Here is a 16,862-nt window from a genome sequence, read left to right as displayed (position 1 = left end):
GGTAAAAGGAACTGCCAGCTAAGCAGCATGGATTTTTTTTTTTTTTTAAAGAAAAGTCATTCAGCAAAGGGAATAACTCTGTATTATAATTTATAGGTAAAATTTATAGTGATACTGTCCAAGCTACTTTCCTTTGTATTGTGATACTAATTTTAGTAATCACCTTGAAGTAATATTACAGCATCTTAGGAACAGTCTAATAAAGAGAAAGTATTTTAAATTCTATTTTTGCAGCTTATACGGATACTGAAAAAGAAAAAATACAGGAGTTTTATTCCATAAAATAACGTTTGCCTCAATGCAGCAGTAGTATTAAAGCAGCTCTGGCTAGACATCTGAGCAAATTTTTTGTCCATGTCTATCTCATACTATAATCACACAGACATGTGTGCTCATGTGAGAGCGCACGCGCACACACACACACATATGGTCTATAGTCATTTAAACCTTTTCTTAAACCTTTTCTTGCAATTTTCTCACCTATAGGCAATCTGTTTGGAAAACACTTCAGTTGAAGAATTCCTTTAACGTGTGTTATTAGTCTGTCTTAGTTCTATAGAAGACTATGAAATAGTGTCACTAATTCTTGAAACTGTTTAAATAGAACTTCCGATAATCATAAACTTTTTAAAGTCAATCTGACATCTTAAAAAAAAGAGTAATGAAAGACTATAGTTTATCACTAGCAACTTGGCTTGAATTTCACAGATTCAATTCCTCATGTAGATATTAAAGGGCTGAACTTGTTTATAGAAACTATTTTATGAAGACAGTGTCCACAGTGTCCTATAGTGGTCCAGAGTTCTGACTTTGCAGCCAGACTGCTTATCAGTTCTACCCTACCACTGGTTCTGTGCCTTGGGGAAGTTATTTAAGATCTCTATGCCTCTACTTTCTCATCTGTAAATGAGAATAGCTAAAAATAGCTTTCAAAGGGCTATTTCAAGGATTAAATGGAAAGACTTACAATGCATAGGACATAAAAGCACTTAATAAAATTTTACCACTGCAGTTACATCTAAATTTTTTGCCTAAAATTATGAGGAAAGGAAAGTAACTTGATCTTTTAAAATTTGTTTTTAAACACTGAATGTTAATACTGAGCAGATGGTAATTCATTTTTCTATAGACTCAGAAACTCCAAAGGTTCTCATGGGTTGGGGTCATTACATTTCTTTTTATATAAATCAAAAGGGGGAAATGTGAATTATTCTGCAGTTCAACTCATCTTTGTTTCCCTAAATTGAAAAGCAAAATGAGATAATTAAAAAAAAAAAAAAAAAAAACATTTTTAAGCCCACATTCTCCCATTTCTTCCATTTTACACAACTTGATACAGCAGTAATTGGAAAGAACAGCTTTAGTCATGGGGTTTCTACCAATACAAGCTTTAACCTGCTATTCCTAGTCTAATACTTTTCAGATGCCTAATACTTTTAAGAAGTGTCTTATGAAGACTAGAATAAAATCATTTGTGCTACAAGATTGCACAGACAGGCCCCTGGAGTCTAAAGACTGATAATGCATGTAGTTGCCCCTTGGGCCACTGTGGCTATTTCACTTTCTTCTAGATTTAAGGATATAATAACTGTTCGATCAGCAGAGGCTGTCAAGATGAGTTGATTGTTTTCTTCACAAGATTCCAAGGAAGGAAATGTAATAATAGCTGTTATCTTTTGAGTGTGCCCACTGAGTTCCAAAAGCTTTTCTCCTGTCTGAAATACAAAAAAAAAAAAAAAAAAAAAAGAAGAAGAAGAAGAAGATGTCAATAGGCTCATCTTTCACAATTTAAATAATCTTAAATGAAATTAAGAATCACCATGAGGAGGGCTAGGGCTGTAGCTCAGTGGTAGAGCACTTGCATATAGCATGTGTGAGGCACTGGGTTCTATTCTCAGTACCACATATAAATAAATAAAATAAGGTCCATCAACAACAACAACAACAAAAGACTCATCATGAATAAAATACACATATAATCTGTTTAAAATTACTTATTCAAGACAAAATTTTAGGGCTGGGGATGTGACTCAGTGGTAGAGAGCGCTTGCCTAGCATGCACATGGCCCCAGGTTCAATCCCCAGCAACACAAAAATAAATAAATGAATATAAAAATATATCACAGTAAAAAAAAAAAAAAGACATAACTTGAGTTAAATAATTAAATAGAATTTAAACAAGTGCTGAAAGAACGGCCATAAATAATTTTAATGATTTTCTAATGGAAACTGCCAATCATAGCATATTTTATAGAGAATTTAAAGGAATATCCTTTCCTATGGCTTTATGAATTATGTCAACTAAGCAAAAACAATAAGCAATTTAATCGGCAGAAAAACAATAAGAAGTCCTTATTATTCATGTATTTGTTATCTAACTCTCTACAGTTGTTAAGTTGTGGAAATAATGTGTGTGTGTGTGTGTGTGTGTGTGTGTGCCCTAACTAACCAACACTTACTCCACTCCATTTAACACCAACGTCTATCCCCACCCATTCAATGTCTACCTCCACTAGTCTACCACTGATTACCCAAGAAATAAACACACAAAAATAAAATGTAAATGTAACATAAATTGCAAATCTTTCCAAGGTTGCAGGATTTCCTGAATGTGGTGAAAGTACAATAGGCCCTCTGTATCCACTGGTTCTGTATCCATGAATTCCCCAAATTAAAAAATGGAGAAATTAGTGCACACACCCAAAAAATATTTTGGATTGAAAATATTTTTAAAATTGTGTCTAAGCACTGAACTTGTATAACCCTTTTTTCTTGTCCTTACTACTTAAATACAATGAGTATTTACATAGTTTTAATACAACCTAGAGATGATTTAAAGAGCAACCTAGAGATAATTTAAAGAGCATGCTCTTTAAATATGTTTTGTTCTTAAAGTCAAACATGAGAAGAATGCTATATTATGCTTTCATGCAATGCTGAAAGAAAATCTATGCCTCTCACCAAAATCAATACTTAATTCATTCTGGAAGTTAGTATGTAGTTGTTGATGACCTAAATTTTGATCAACAAGATTAAATAAAACTTTTTTATAATTGCCTTTCTGATAGAAGTGAGATGGAATCTCAGTGTAGTTTTAATTTGCATTTCTCTAATTTCAAGAGATGTTAAACATTTTTTCATATTTTTTTGACCATTTATATTTCTTCTCCTATGAAGTGCCTGTTCAGTTCCTTTGCCCGTTTACTGATTGGGTTATTTGTTTCTTTTGGTGTTAAGTTTTTGAATGCTCTGCATAACCTGGAGGTTAATGCTGTATCTGAGGTGCAGGTGGCAAAGATTGTATCCCCATTCTATATTCTCTCTGTTCACATTCTTGATTGTTTCCTTTGCAGTAAAGAAGCTTTTTAGTTTGATAACATCCTGTTTATTGATTCTTGATTATACTTCTTGTGCTTTAATAGTCTTCTTGAAGAAGTCGGTTCCTAAGCCAGCATGATGTATTAGGGCTGGGCCTACTTTTTCTTCTAGTAAGCACAGGGTCTCTGGTCTAACTCTAGTCAGAATAGCAATTATCAAGAATACAAGTAAATGTTGGTCCTCACCAAAGGTACTCTCTCATATTGCTGGTGGGAATGCAAATTGGTACAACCATTATGGAAAGCAGTATAGAGATTCCTTAGAAAATTTGGAATGGAACCACCATTTGACCCAGTTATCCCCCTCCTTGGTCTATATCCAAAAAATTTAAAATCAGCATATTACAGTGACACTGCCTCACCAATGTTTACAGCAGCTCAATGCACAATAGCCAAGCTATGGAACCAACCTAGATGACTTTCAACAGATGAATGGATAAAGAAAATGTGGTATATAAACACAATGAAATATTATCAGCCATTAAAAATGAAATTATGGCATTTGCTGGTAAATGGATGGAGCTAGAGAATATCATGCTAAGTGAAATAAGCTAGTCCCTAAAAAACAAAGGTTGAATATTCTCTCTGATATGTGGATGATAACCCACAACAACAGAGGGGATGGATGGGAAAGAATAGAAGTCCATTGAATTAGACCAAAGAAAATGAAGGGAAGGAATGGGGAGGAGAATAACAGCAGCAGAATTAATCATACATAACTTTCCTAGCCTTGTATTTGAATACACAAACAGGGTAACTCTGCATCATGTACAACCACAAGAATGGGATTCCTAGTTAGAATAAGTCATATTCCATGTATATATAATATGCCAAAATACATTCTACTGTAATGTAAAACTAAAAAGGACAAATGAAAATAAATTAATTTAAAACGATTAAAACTTTTATTATTATAAAATAGCATTATTCTCATGAAAAAATCTTAAAACTTGCCCCTTTATATTGAAATATCCTGTTTTAAATGAAATTATTGAGGCAGCCCTTTCAAGTATTAATTAGTCTCATATGCAAATATGCCCAATGTAATATTTATATGTGAATATGCAACTATATTGTCATATTTATTACATGATTCATATATAATCAATACAAACCTGGGCATTCCAAATGACTACAATTCCATCATCACCCGCAGATGCAAATCTGGTTAGAGAAAAAAGGTCAAGAAAACAAAAATCACTGATTATATTAATGCCACAATTAGGAACGATCAGGTTTTATCAATGGTATTTAACTTACTAACATTAATGAAGAATAGGTTCTTTAAGCTAATTTAACAAATATCTGTAAAATACCTTCAAAGTTCTGTGCCAAGTAGTAAGGATCCAAAGATAAAATACATTTACAGGGTTACAAAAAATAACCTCTAGAAATGTAAACATGAGGTCCACAATAGATGACCTATGAAGTCCTTCCTTGCTTTAAAAGTCTATGATTTTAAGAAATTTCTGACTAATGAAATGAAACCAAGAGGAGGAACAGCTTCATTGCTGGGAAGTAACAGTCCAGGGATAGAAGAGAATCATGTCCTTAGTTTTCATTATTTCTATTATTTTCTCTGTAAAGATATTTAATCTTTTACTTAAAGTCAAGACTGTTCCTATGTTCATCTTGGCTCCTTGGTCTTTCCACAAAAGTTGTGTTCTTGGTTTGGAAAGCCTGGGGATTTTGTTGTTGGTAGTTTTAGTGAAGACGCTTGAAATTCAAAGAGGTAAAAGAAAGTTGTTCTCAGCATGAAAAAAGAGTTGTGATAAACTGTTTCAGATTATCTCTCCATTTATCCTCCCATTCTCTCTATATAAATACAAGAACAATAATCTACATTCTATAGAGTAAAAGACATCCTTGACACAATTGTCAGAAAAAAAAATCTGTCAAACAGGATTATTCATCATAGAACTATTATAACAAAACCAAGAAATCAAGCATTAACCTAACATAGTAGTATTACAAAAATTAAACTGTAAGCATGTCAACAATGTTATTAATTATACAAGTTTATAAGTGAATTTTAATGACTCAGAATCAGTTCAAAGTTGTCCCAAATATCACTTTCATCCACTTGAATTCAGATTTGATTTTCTGAATAAGAGAAAGAAGTGGTAGTATGTATGACAACCAGCTATGAACTGCATATTCCTGGCCCCTTAAAGTTAATAACCATTAGCAATAATATTCCAGCAACAAGTGTGGCATTTAGAAATTTGGTGACTTCCCTGCATGATCATTAGTGAGTTCCACAAATCTGGGTATGCCTTAGATGTTTCCAGTTAAGTGAACATTGTTGGTTGACACATATCATTAAGAGAAAAGTAGGGAACTAAAATAGTTGGACACAGAAATCACTTTGTTTCTACAAGAACATCAATTCTAATTGTTACCCCCACATGAGATACATAAACTCTAATGATTTCAGTCATGTAATACATTCATTAATACTCCAAATTGAGTTTCAATTTAAATTTATCATACTTTTTTTTAAATATATTTTTAATTGTCAATGGACCTTTACTTTATTTGTAAATATGTGGTGCTGAGAATCAAACCCAGTGCCTCACCACACTCTAGGCAAGTGCTCTACCACTGAGTTACAATCCTAGCCCCTCTCATACTGCTCCTAACTATTGTCTTCACTGGCTCAGTTAGTTCCATACTCATTTCAAACTCTATGATTAGATCTCCTACTGTTAGAGTTAAGAGGTAACCCTGGAAATAGATTTGTCAAACACAGTTACATGGAAGCTATCAATAATTTTTAATACACCACTATTTTTAATGGCAGGGACCTTAAGTTTTTTTCTTTAGCTACAAACCACACAAAGGGTTCATTTTAAATTCATGCCTATCATTCATTTTTACTTCAAAAAGTAAGAGATAAAGATCTGGAGGTTAAAAAGAAAAATTATCATTTTAAGTTAAAAATATAATTTCCTATGCTTAATGACATACATTTTCTGAATCCAAATACTAACCAGTGCCTTGTGTATCAAAAGTAGTCACTGGAAGTAAATCTTTAATAGCTTATGTTTTGGGGCCTATTGATTTCTTTTTATTTGTATAGTAACCGCAGGGAGCACAGAACTCAAGGTCTTGAGTTTTCTTTGGGTATAAAACATCAATTTCTATTGATTCTTTAAACTCTCATAATTGCTTTTCTCCCGTTTAGAAGGCTGTAGGTTTAAAATACACACTTTTCTAACCTGCTTTTTAACTCTCATTATTGTTTTATCATGTTTGACTCTCACATATGAGAAATGAGTTCACAATGAGAGATGACTGACTACCAAGAGTTTAGAAATGAGTTACAGAGCATTTCACTCAATCAGTAGGGAACAAAAGTTAAATCTAAACAATGCTCCATAGTAATGCATGAAATCACAGCCAACTTTTTATTGCTCAGATGTCAATTACCCAGCTGGCAGATTATTTAGGCCTTTCAATTCTCATATATACACAAACACACACATATATATATATATATATATATACGTATACACGCAATATACATATATATGTTTTATATATATATAAAACATATATATATATATATATTTCCCCCGTATGATTGCCTTTTTTTATTTTTTGGTCATTTCAGTATTTATTGATATCTCTTCTAAAGAAGAAACATAAAGTTCTAAAATGCAAACCAGTATGACTTTGCTACATATTAGTATCTCTCATTAAAAAACCTCATAAATGATTAAGAGATCATTCATGGATTACAATTAGCCATCTTACAATGAAGGATAAACTAAAAACTGGATGCACTATATCAGCTATGTAAAACCAGATCCTAGTCAGTCAAGCAACATTCCAAACATCCCCATATCAAAAATGAAAATTCAACTCAAGAATTCTTAATAAGACATACTGTAACTACTGAAAGTAATGAAATATAAAAAAGAATTAAAATATCAGTAAGGTATAAGCTATTCAGTGAAAGGAAGAATGGTGACTATATATTTGCCATAATATTTTATACCACTGATTTTTCAAAACAAATTCTAGTGGAACCCAAGACTTAAAACCTCAATATAAGATTTTGAGGAAAGTGTTTCTTTACTGTTTAGCACAAACTGTATTCAGTGAAATAAATAAATAAATAAAACGTATTGAGAGAAATCTGCACTGGGTTTAGGGGAAATGAGAAAATGAATAACGTGAACCCTTGCCTTGAGCTCTCAAATGTACTATAGTCAACAAATCTAAGACATCAATTGTAAAACATCTGCTATTGTATGTACCCTTAAGGAAAAAAAATGCTACCAATTATCCTGAAATATACCATCAATGAGGGCAACATGTTAAAAATTTCAGAAATATTAAAAATTAAGAAAAATGTGGTTCTTGGAATAAAACAGTAATTACCATATTTATTAATCTTTAAGACTTTTTCTAGTCTAATAAATTTCTGATTATCTTTGGTAGGTTTAAAGTGCTAAAGAAATGCTTGTTTGAATGAATAAAGGCAAGAATAACCAAACGTTTAAGTGTTAACAGAGCTCTACAAAATAGAACCATTAATGGCATTAATGTAACATCACCTTTTCTTTTTATCATTATTAATGGATCCATATATGATCACAACAAAAACGGAAATTAAAAACCTTAAATCCAGAATCCCACCACACAAAAATAAGATCTTTTTATTTTTTCCATATTCCTATGTCTATCCTTTAAGTTTTAACTTGAAACCCAAGTTTTAAAAAATACTTTGAGTTTGTACAATTAAACGACAGAACAAAAATTACATGCATGAAAAACAAGTTCAACAAGGAGAAGCATAATTTAACAAAAACCTATAGTAGTCCTAGAATGTTCTGCGTTCTCTTCCACTAATTATAAGTGGAAGAATTTATGAGAAGAATTATGAGAAGAGAATTTATTGAGTCAATTAGCAAATCTATTGACTCGTTCATTAAAGAAATACTTATTGAGGCACTAACTGTATATTGTCTGTATCCTGAAAATAAGGATCAATAAAAATGGTTCTTTCCTAGTGATGTGACCAGGACTGAGATCATGAATCCACTGAGAATTTTCACAATAATTTCAATTACAGAAATAATTTCCCTAAACACCTTTTGAACATCTAAGAGTATCCTATTCTTGCCAACTGTGGCTAGAAAGTACAGCAGTTTCACAAGATTTGTATAAAATAAAATGGTTTCACAAATAATTCTGTCCATTACTTAAATGTCATTAATAGTTATTACTCATGTGAAGTCCTTTCATTAAGTCCAAAGGTTCTACAAATTCAATATAATCTTAAAGGATATAATAAAAGTATAGCACAAAAACCTGAACATAAATTTCCTCTACTCATATCTGCATAACTCTAAATAACTGGAAAAATCATATAGAACATGATTACAGCGAACCCCAGTGGTTATTTTCCAGCTAATCCCCAAGTGCATAATGCATTACAAAAATTTAAAATATTACATTTAAACAATAAAATAAAATTGCAAAAAATGCTACTGTTACCAATAAAGTGACAAACTGAAAAACAACACAATTTCCACTTAAAATTTGTTTTTGTTTGTATGCTAGAACTACTTGAAGTCAGACATAGAAGTATGCAGCTAGAGACTTGTAAGAGAAGTTGAAGGGAACTTTAAAGCATTTTCAGGAGTCATAGATATTAATGCCACTGATTCTTTCATTAGAACTACTTGAACTTAAACTTTGTTTCCATGATTAAGAAAAATATATTATGTGGGCTGGGGATGTAGATCAGTGGTAGCACATTTGCTTAGCGTGTTCAAGGTCCTGGATTTGATCTCCAGAATTGCAAAATAGAAAAAATGCATTATGTTAACACAAGTCTCATATCTAAAAATGCAAGGTCTATTTTTGTTCACGAATAGAATGAAGGTAGAAGAATTTCATAGATCCATGGTCACTTGCAAAGGTCAAGTCTTGTAAATTCTCTCTGCCCCCAAGTTACAAAAAGAAAGCTAAAGGACACATTAAGTTTACAGGTATTAGAATACACAAAAAGTCACTAAGACTACTTTCAGGGGAAACCTCCATTCCTCTGAGCTCATGTTTTGTGAAGGAACTTCTACTAAAGAAAAGTGCTGAGTTCTCTGCCCCATTATGTAGGTAAGAGACAGAATGAATTGGACATGCTCAGTTCAGCCTCTTCTGGGTATTCTCTGAGGATTTGTCTGTGAATAGAGAGAGAACACTGTGGTTCTGTTCTTATTTTTGACAAGAGCCTACATCTGAGTAGGAGGCTTCCAACTGTCCAGCTGTACCAGTGATTTAGTGAATGAGTCTACCTACCTCAGGGTGAGGCATAAGAAAACCCACTGTGATTGTTTATCAAAGTCAGGTCCTTTAATTCAACTTTTTATTACTTTTTTTTTTTTAGCTATTACTTTATTCAGTTGATGTTACACCTAGTTGTGTGATTCCTGTGTCTGTTCCCAATCAATTCTTTCTCAAAAGGAAACAAGTCTTTCACCATTGAATACTTGGAATATTAGTAACAAATTTTTTTTTATTTCATACTGAAACAAAATACCTTTTAAGTTAGCATTTTAATTTCCTCTATACCAAATAAAGTTTTTTAACTTTTCTTTATGGAGAATTAATATACAAAGGTGGACAGACTATTATACTGTATAATAAAAATAGTAATATAATATCTATGTATATGATATAATATAATTATAATAACAATCTTCCATATACTCATCACCTGTCTTCAATATTATCAAGTGATGGCCAATACTATTTCCTTTGTCCCCAACCCAAGTCTTCCTCAGCAGATTATTCTGAAGCAAATCACAGCCACTGTTATCTCATTTCATCAGTAAACAATTCAGGGTACAAATAATAAAGACTCTAATATTATCTTTAACATTTACTTCATTAATGTTACTACTCAGTGGTGAAATTTCCCTGATTGTTTCAATTTTTTAAACTAGCTTATTAGAAATAGGATCCAAATAAGATCTATACATTGCAATTGACTGATGTATCTCTACAGTCTATTTCCATTAATATGTTTCCATATATTTTTCCTTGCAATTTATTTATTGGAAAAAGGTTATCTGTCATATAGAGTTCTTAGTCTGTCCTTGATCTGTGCTAAGTTCTTGTGCTCACTAGTTTCCCCATTTAATGTTGTCATTTAACATGCACCTCTGTCCCCTGTGTTTTTAGTAGATTGACAGTTACATCTAAAAACGTAATCTTATTCAAATTTAACTGTTTGGTAAAACCACATAATAGGCAGTTTGTAAACTCCTTCAGAAAATATAATTGCTGTCCGTCTTTGTGTGTGTGATATTAATATCCAACAAAACCACTGCTTAAATTTGTTATTTCATTTGAAAGGATTCAGAGTATGCAATCTCCAAATGTGGCACTCTAACATAAGAATTACTTTCAACAGAAGGCAGCTGAGAAAAAGACATAGACCAAGCTCTCTGCCCTCCCCCTATTCCTATTCACCTGAAAATAGAACATAATCATCCTTGTGAACATGCTTTACTCCCAGCCCACTTCCCATAGCAGGAAGAGCAGAACAGCCTCATCACTAGAGATGAGATGTCACTGAGAAAAAGTCTGCACAAACACACCTTACTAACCAGCCCTTATCTACTATTAGTTTTCCCCATAAAATTTGTCTTCTCACAATTTGTCACTGCAAGAAACTCAAAAGACCCTTCCTTCATCTGATTACTTTTCAAGTTGACTGCTCTCTCGTTAAGATGCTACCTAAACCCAAGTTTTAACCACGCCTCTGAGTTAAAGGAATACTCATTTACTCGTCACTGAGTACTCTGGTGTGTATGCTCAATGCATACATTAACACACTCATTTTTTTCTTATCTAACTTTCAGGGCCCCAGCCAATGAAGCTAAGATAGGTACAGGAAAAACATTATTTTCCTCTCCTACCTGTCAAAGGTTGCAAACTCCCAATATTCCAATTCTATCATTTTTTTAGCTTGAATTATTCTAAAAAGATAAATTTCTCCTTACAAATTATTATTGATCCCAAGATAGTTTATATAAAAATGGCAGTATTCTCCAAAAGTAACCAGTGAGTTCTCCTTTTAAAGGATCACTAGGAACACAGAACTCCAATAACTGCAAACTATTGCAGTTATTACCCTTATCCATACTCAAATTGTCAGATGGATTTTTAAAACTATATTTTAAAGATGGTCAAGGTAATAATTTTAAAATGCTTAGTAAGGGTTTTTGTAATTGAACAAGGCCGATTTTACCTAGTAATTATAGAATTGTACTGCTAGGGGGACAGAATTTGAAATGGAAATACTATTACACACTTGCTGTCCTCAACCCAAAATATAATTATATGTTACTTCCTGAAGCAGCAATTACCTTTCCATTCACTCCTGTCATCCTCTCAAACCTTACAACATCTTTGCCAACTTAAATAAGATACATTTGTAGAATATGGCCAAAAGGACAAAATAAATAGAAATAAGAGAAAGGGAAGGAGAAAGGATTGCATATACACATACAAGATGACAATGCCATTCTTCCTTGACTCAAAGCACTATCCAAAAGCAATAGAAACTGAATAAACAAATTCATCATAAAGGCATGCCAAAGAGTCTTAGAAACAGAATAGGGTTTTTGATTTGGTTTGGGGTTTTTGGTAATAGATTTTAACAAAATAAGATGTAAATTTAATGTGGTACTAGATAATATAAGCACTTAAAAATTACCAGTACAAAATGTGTTAAATTTTTAGTATTATAGGTGCTAGAATTCACGGTGAAATGAATTCATTCTGTTTGTTCCTTTTTCCAGGTACAAGTACCTTAATATCTCTGAAAACTATGTTAACTTTTTCAAATCATCAAAGAACTATTAACCAATGTCACACTTAGATTTTCTTAGCTGTTCAAAGGCATGGCCCATATAACTATGTTCTTGCAATTTAAAGATTAAATAAGTTGACTGCAGTGGTGCCCATCTATAATATAATCCTAGCAACTCAGGAGTCTGAGGCGAGGGGATGATAAATTCAAAGTCAGCTGTGGCAACTTAGATCCTGTCTCAAAATAAAAAAGTCTGGAGATGTAGCTCAGTGGTAAAGCACCCCTGGGTTCAATCCCCAGTACCAAAAAGAAAAAAAATTAAATAGCACAGTTCACACCTATGGAAGTATAGCAGACCCAAAGATGTACCTTCCAAACTCCCTTTCAAGACAGGAGTAGCTGCCAAGCTGGGAAGAACGTAGTTATCTGACTGCCTCTAGTTGTTGACTTCAGGATCTATTTCAGCTTTCAAGTCAAAAATCATACAAGCTCACTGGAGTTCCAGACACTGAGAGTTAAGTAAGATGAGAGAAGCCAGGGGCATATTCTTCCTAAACAACCCTCAGCAAATGTACAACGTCCTAATTATTTCCATTCAGAGAAGAACTTCACTCAGGGGTAATCCTTCCTCCAGAGCTGTCCCTGGGGCTGGCAGACTGTCACATCTGCATCAGAGTCTGACATAGCTCCCTCATCCCATCCTGCTTCCTTCCTTCTCCTTTCATTGTCACTTATCTCTAATCAATCTTTTGCACATTTAATTCCATTTTACTGTCTGCTTCCCAAAGAACCCAGGAATTAGAAGCATCTAAGCCATCTTGACTACTGATCTCTATTTTCTAAAGGTTAGCATATGAGAAAGAATACTCTCAAAAATATCTTTGTGAAGATGAAGCACACTGTTTTCAATAAATTATTAAACTACACTGTGTTTATTGTCTTGTGTATGTACAGCCTCACCACTAGAGACATGTTTTGTTCTCCAGTCTGGCACTTCATGGGTCATCTGATTCGTTTCCAGTCATGATCACCATCCTACATAACCTTGTCTGTTTCCTGGAGGAGCAAGGAATGGTCAAATAAGCAACAGAGAAAACTATTCTTAAAATGTGTTATGAACTCAGTTTAGTTTAATGTGTCAAATGCTAGAGTATTACATGCAATTTTAGCACAGTCCATTTTTTGGAAGACTCTTGCTGAGGCTTAGCCTTCTTTAGTGATCTCCCAATCAATATGACCCTCACTTCATGTTCAAAAAATACTAAAGAAGAAAAGAAAAGGCAGCTGTCTGTTAGGTTATACAGGATTTATTTGGTATCTTCAAAAACCAATCTGAGAAAATTTTCCACTCACTGATTTTAGCTGAGCCTCCAAGAAAACAAGAAAATCCTTCTGCAAAATTTTCAATAAGATGATATTATCTAAAGCCCTGAAGCGTGAAACCTGGATTACAACAGCTGACCAAAAAAAAAAAAAAAAAAAAAGCCAGAATTTAATGCCTACAAAACTAAATGAAAACATAAAAGCATAATGATATAAACTTTATTTTAAAACAAGAAAGGTAGTTCTATAATTTGATAATGTATTGACAATGTACATGTACAATACTCAAGATAATTCCAAACTATCTAAACATCCATCAATATGCAAAATTATGTTCATTTAAAAATTTAAGAGTGAAAACATCAAGCTTTTAATTCTCTTCAAAATAAATATAATATAATTCTCTTCATAATAAATATTTATTATATATATTATATATAGATTTTTTTATGTCTGCCTTGTATTTATGTTCAAGAATGACTCTTTTAGTTATTTTTTTACTATAGAATTAAATTTTTAAAAGCAAAACATGGAGTGAAAGTTCTTTATAGGTCTGCAACTGAAATATTTCATACCTAGTTATATGTAAATTTTGATACAGTAGTGACATGTACAAAGAATTAAACATCGTTCATGAAGTCATATTACCACTGTAATGCAAAAGCCCAAAGGCTTTTTCATCTATTGTAGACATTTAAATTAAATGTAGTAGACAGCAAACATGGTCACAAATTATTTCCTCTTCATATCCACCACTTAAATAGGACTTAGTTGCTCCTCCCATCAAAAGGAAGAATTTATTCATCTCCTCAGTCAACTCCAGACTTTCTTCAGTCAATGAAATGGTAGCAAGCAGGCACATAAGTGTCTTACTTCAGAGCTTTCCTTCCTGCTGACATTAGAACTCCATGAACACTAGATGAACAAGCATATGATGGGAGAAGGCAGTCTCCCCAGCTGGGACCACTGTGAACCAGCTAGCCCCAGTCAATCTACCAGCTGACCATGGATGGGCAAGTAAACCTGGCCAAGATCAGCTGATTCTGGCACATATGAAGAGACTCACTCAGCCGAGCCTAACCCAAACTGCCATCCTGCAGAATAATTAGCTAAATATGGTGGTTTTGTTTTAAGCCACTATATTTAGTGTAATATTCCAGGGCAATTGGTAATTGATATGCTCATCAAGAGTTTTTCTTGTTTATAGAATATTTACTATATTGCTGAATACCTGACGTATATGAGCACTATGAGGTAAATGTAATCAACTATGTTGTCAGTATTTGTTCAATGACATTATTTCACAAGATGGCCTTTCCTAAAAATTATTCTTCTAACTATGCAATAAGAATAGCAAGAGGGTATTTCACAGAGGACAGACAGACATGAACATGGTATCTTAACAATCTATATAAAATTTAAATATCTAAATAAAATACAAAATGGGCTGGGGACGTGGCTCAGTGATCAAGTGCCCCTGAGTTCAATCCTGGTACAAAAAAAAAAAAAAAAATTTAAAGATCAGATCTGGGACATATACATTTATTACTTAACTCTCCTAGACAAGATGATTTTAGGATTCCTTATGGCCTAAATATTAGTGATTTTTAAGAAATTATCTAGATGTTTTTTAACTGAGCAACTTTTTAGAGTAAAATATAGAAGAAAACTTTAGCTACCCCAAATGCTACCTTTGCAGAGATGTTTAGTTTCCTGCAGAAATAACTATTTAAATAAATAAATGGAACATCTCTAAAGATATAGAAAAAATAAATATTACCAAAAAAATTCTGAAAAGTTGTCATACTATATTTAACACACTGTGATTTGGTTGGCTTGCATCACAACAAGAAAAGAGTGTTGACAGGTTACTATTAAATATATGAAGTAAACCTTTTCAAGCAAAAGTTGAGAAACATAGAGCATAATAATTTCACTGGCCTCTGGTTCCTATAAGGGTGCCTCTAAACCCTTGAAATTTCCTAAGTGATAGGAGTATCTTCATTATTCAGGATGGGTCCCTTGAATCACATCTTAATTTGTGCTTATGGGATGTCTCACTGTGGGCTCTTAGATAATTTGAGAATGGGGGCTGGCCATGTTAGAAAGATGAACCTTGAGTTTGGGCTTTGTGCTTCCACCACATAATATCAGACTGACTTCCCAACCTCCAATGTGGGTGTCTAAGATGGGAGGAGAATCTGAGATTAAGTTCAAATCATATAACCAGTGATTCCCATAATCATGTCTATGCAAAAAAACAAAAAACAAAAAAACAACTCTGGACACTTGAAGCTCAGGTAAACTTTCTCATTGATGATACACACTAATGTGCCAGGACAGCAACAGATCCTGAGGACACTGAGGCTTTGCATTTGGGACACTCCTAGGTCTCACCCTATACGTCTCTTTATTTGGCTGGGCCTGATTTGTACTCTTTATAACAAAAGTGTAATCATAAACATAGTGCTTTTCTGAGTTCAGTTCCAGTGAATTATCAAACCAGGGACAGCAGGAACTTGTAGATAGCTGGTCAGAAGTGTGGGTGGCCTGGGAACCCGATTATGGTTAATGTCTAAAGTGAGGGGAAGGTTACAGAGGACAATGCCCTCTACCTGTAGGATCTGACCTAACTCCACATACAAACAGAACTGTACTGCAAATGGTCAAAGTAATTAAATACCAAAGACATTAAAAAAAAAAAAAAAAAAAAAGCACAGAAGATAAGGTCAACAGAGAGCAGAAATATAAGTCAGAACTAGGAATAATTACAATAGCAGTCACTCATGGAATCAAAAGAAAAAAAGCAGCAAAGTCATAAGAAAAAATAAAAATGATAGTGGAAGAAGTGATAGAGACATCTGAAGTGGGATTAGGATGAGATGCAATATCTATGCTTAACAGTGTGAAGAGTCATTCACTAGCTCCATTAATGATCAGCTCCACGTAAGGCTAGGTACTAGAATATTGTGGTAAATAAGAAAACACACACCCCCTCTCATAAAGCTTACATTTTAGAGGGGAAGACAAACATTTAAAAGTTAAACCATTAATGTAATTGTAGCTGAATAAAGGCTTTAAACAGAAATATAGAACCATAATAAGCTAAGTATACAGCCCAAAGACCTGACACCTTTATTTCTATTTGCAAATACATTAAAACAATATTATGTTACCAAGTACAGAATAATGTGCATTTTAAAGGGGTTTCATCAATAACAAAAAATTCAAATTAAATCCTTACTTTACCTTCTACTAAAAATAGCACATTCCTATTAGTAATTGTTATTTCTCAAACTGAGGTTCACCTTAATGTGCAGTTGTAATTC

At 33.1% G+C, this 16,862-nt stretch overlaps 2 protein-coding genes across 2 annotated transcripts in view; both read right to left on the bottom strand.

The window, feature by feature from the left end:
- Positions 1-16,862, bottom strand: part of LOC306663186 (WD repeat-containing protein 41-like) — a 57,604-nt gene that overhangs the window by 7,634 nt on the left and 33,108 nt on the right. The gene's annotated exons all lie outside the window — the stretch shown is intronic.
- LOC306663180 (WD repeat-containing protein 41-like) overlaps positions 1-16,862 on the bottom strand; it is a 45,190-nt gene that overhangs the window by 25,815 nt on the left and 2,513 nt on the right. The window contains 2 exon segments of the mRNA XM_079143582.1: positions 1,584-1,715; positions 4,493-4,541. Coding sequence (XP_078999708.1) covers positions 1,584-1,715; positions 4,493-4,541 — 181 coding nt within the window.

The sequence above is a fragment of the Sciurus vulgaris genome (genome assembly GCF_902686455.1).
Source record: "Sciurus vulgaris genome assembly, chromosome: 6".
NCBI lineage: Eukaryota > Metazoa > Chordata > Mammalia > Rodentia > Sciuridae > Sciurus > Sciurus vulgaris.
Note: the sequence above shows the minus strand (reverse complement) of the source record. Positions and strands in the feature narration are given on the sequence as shown.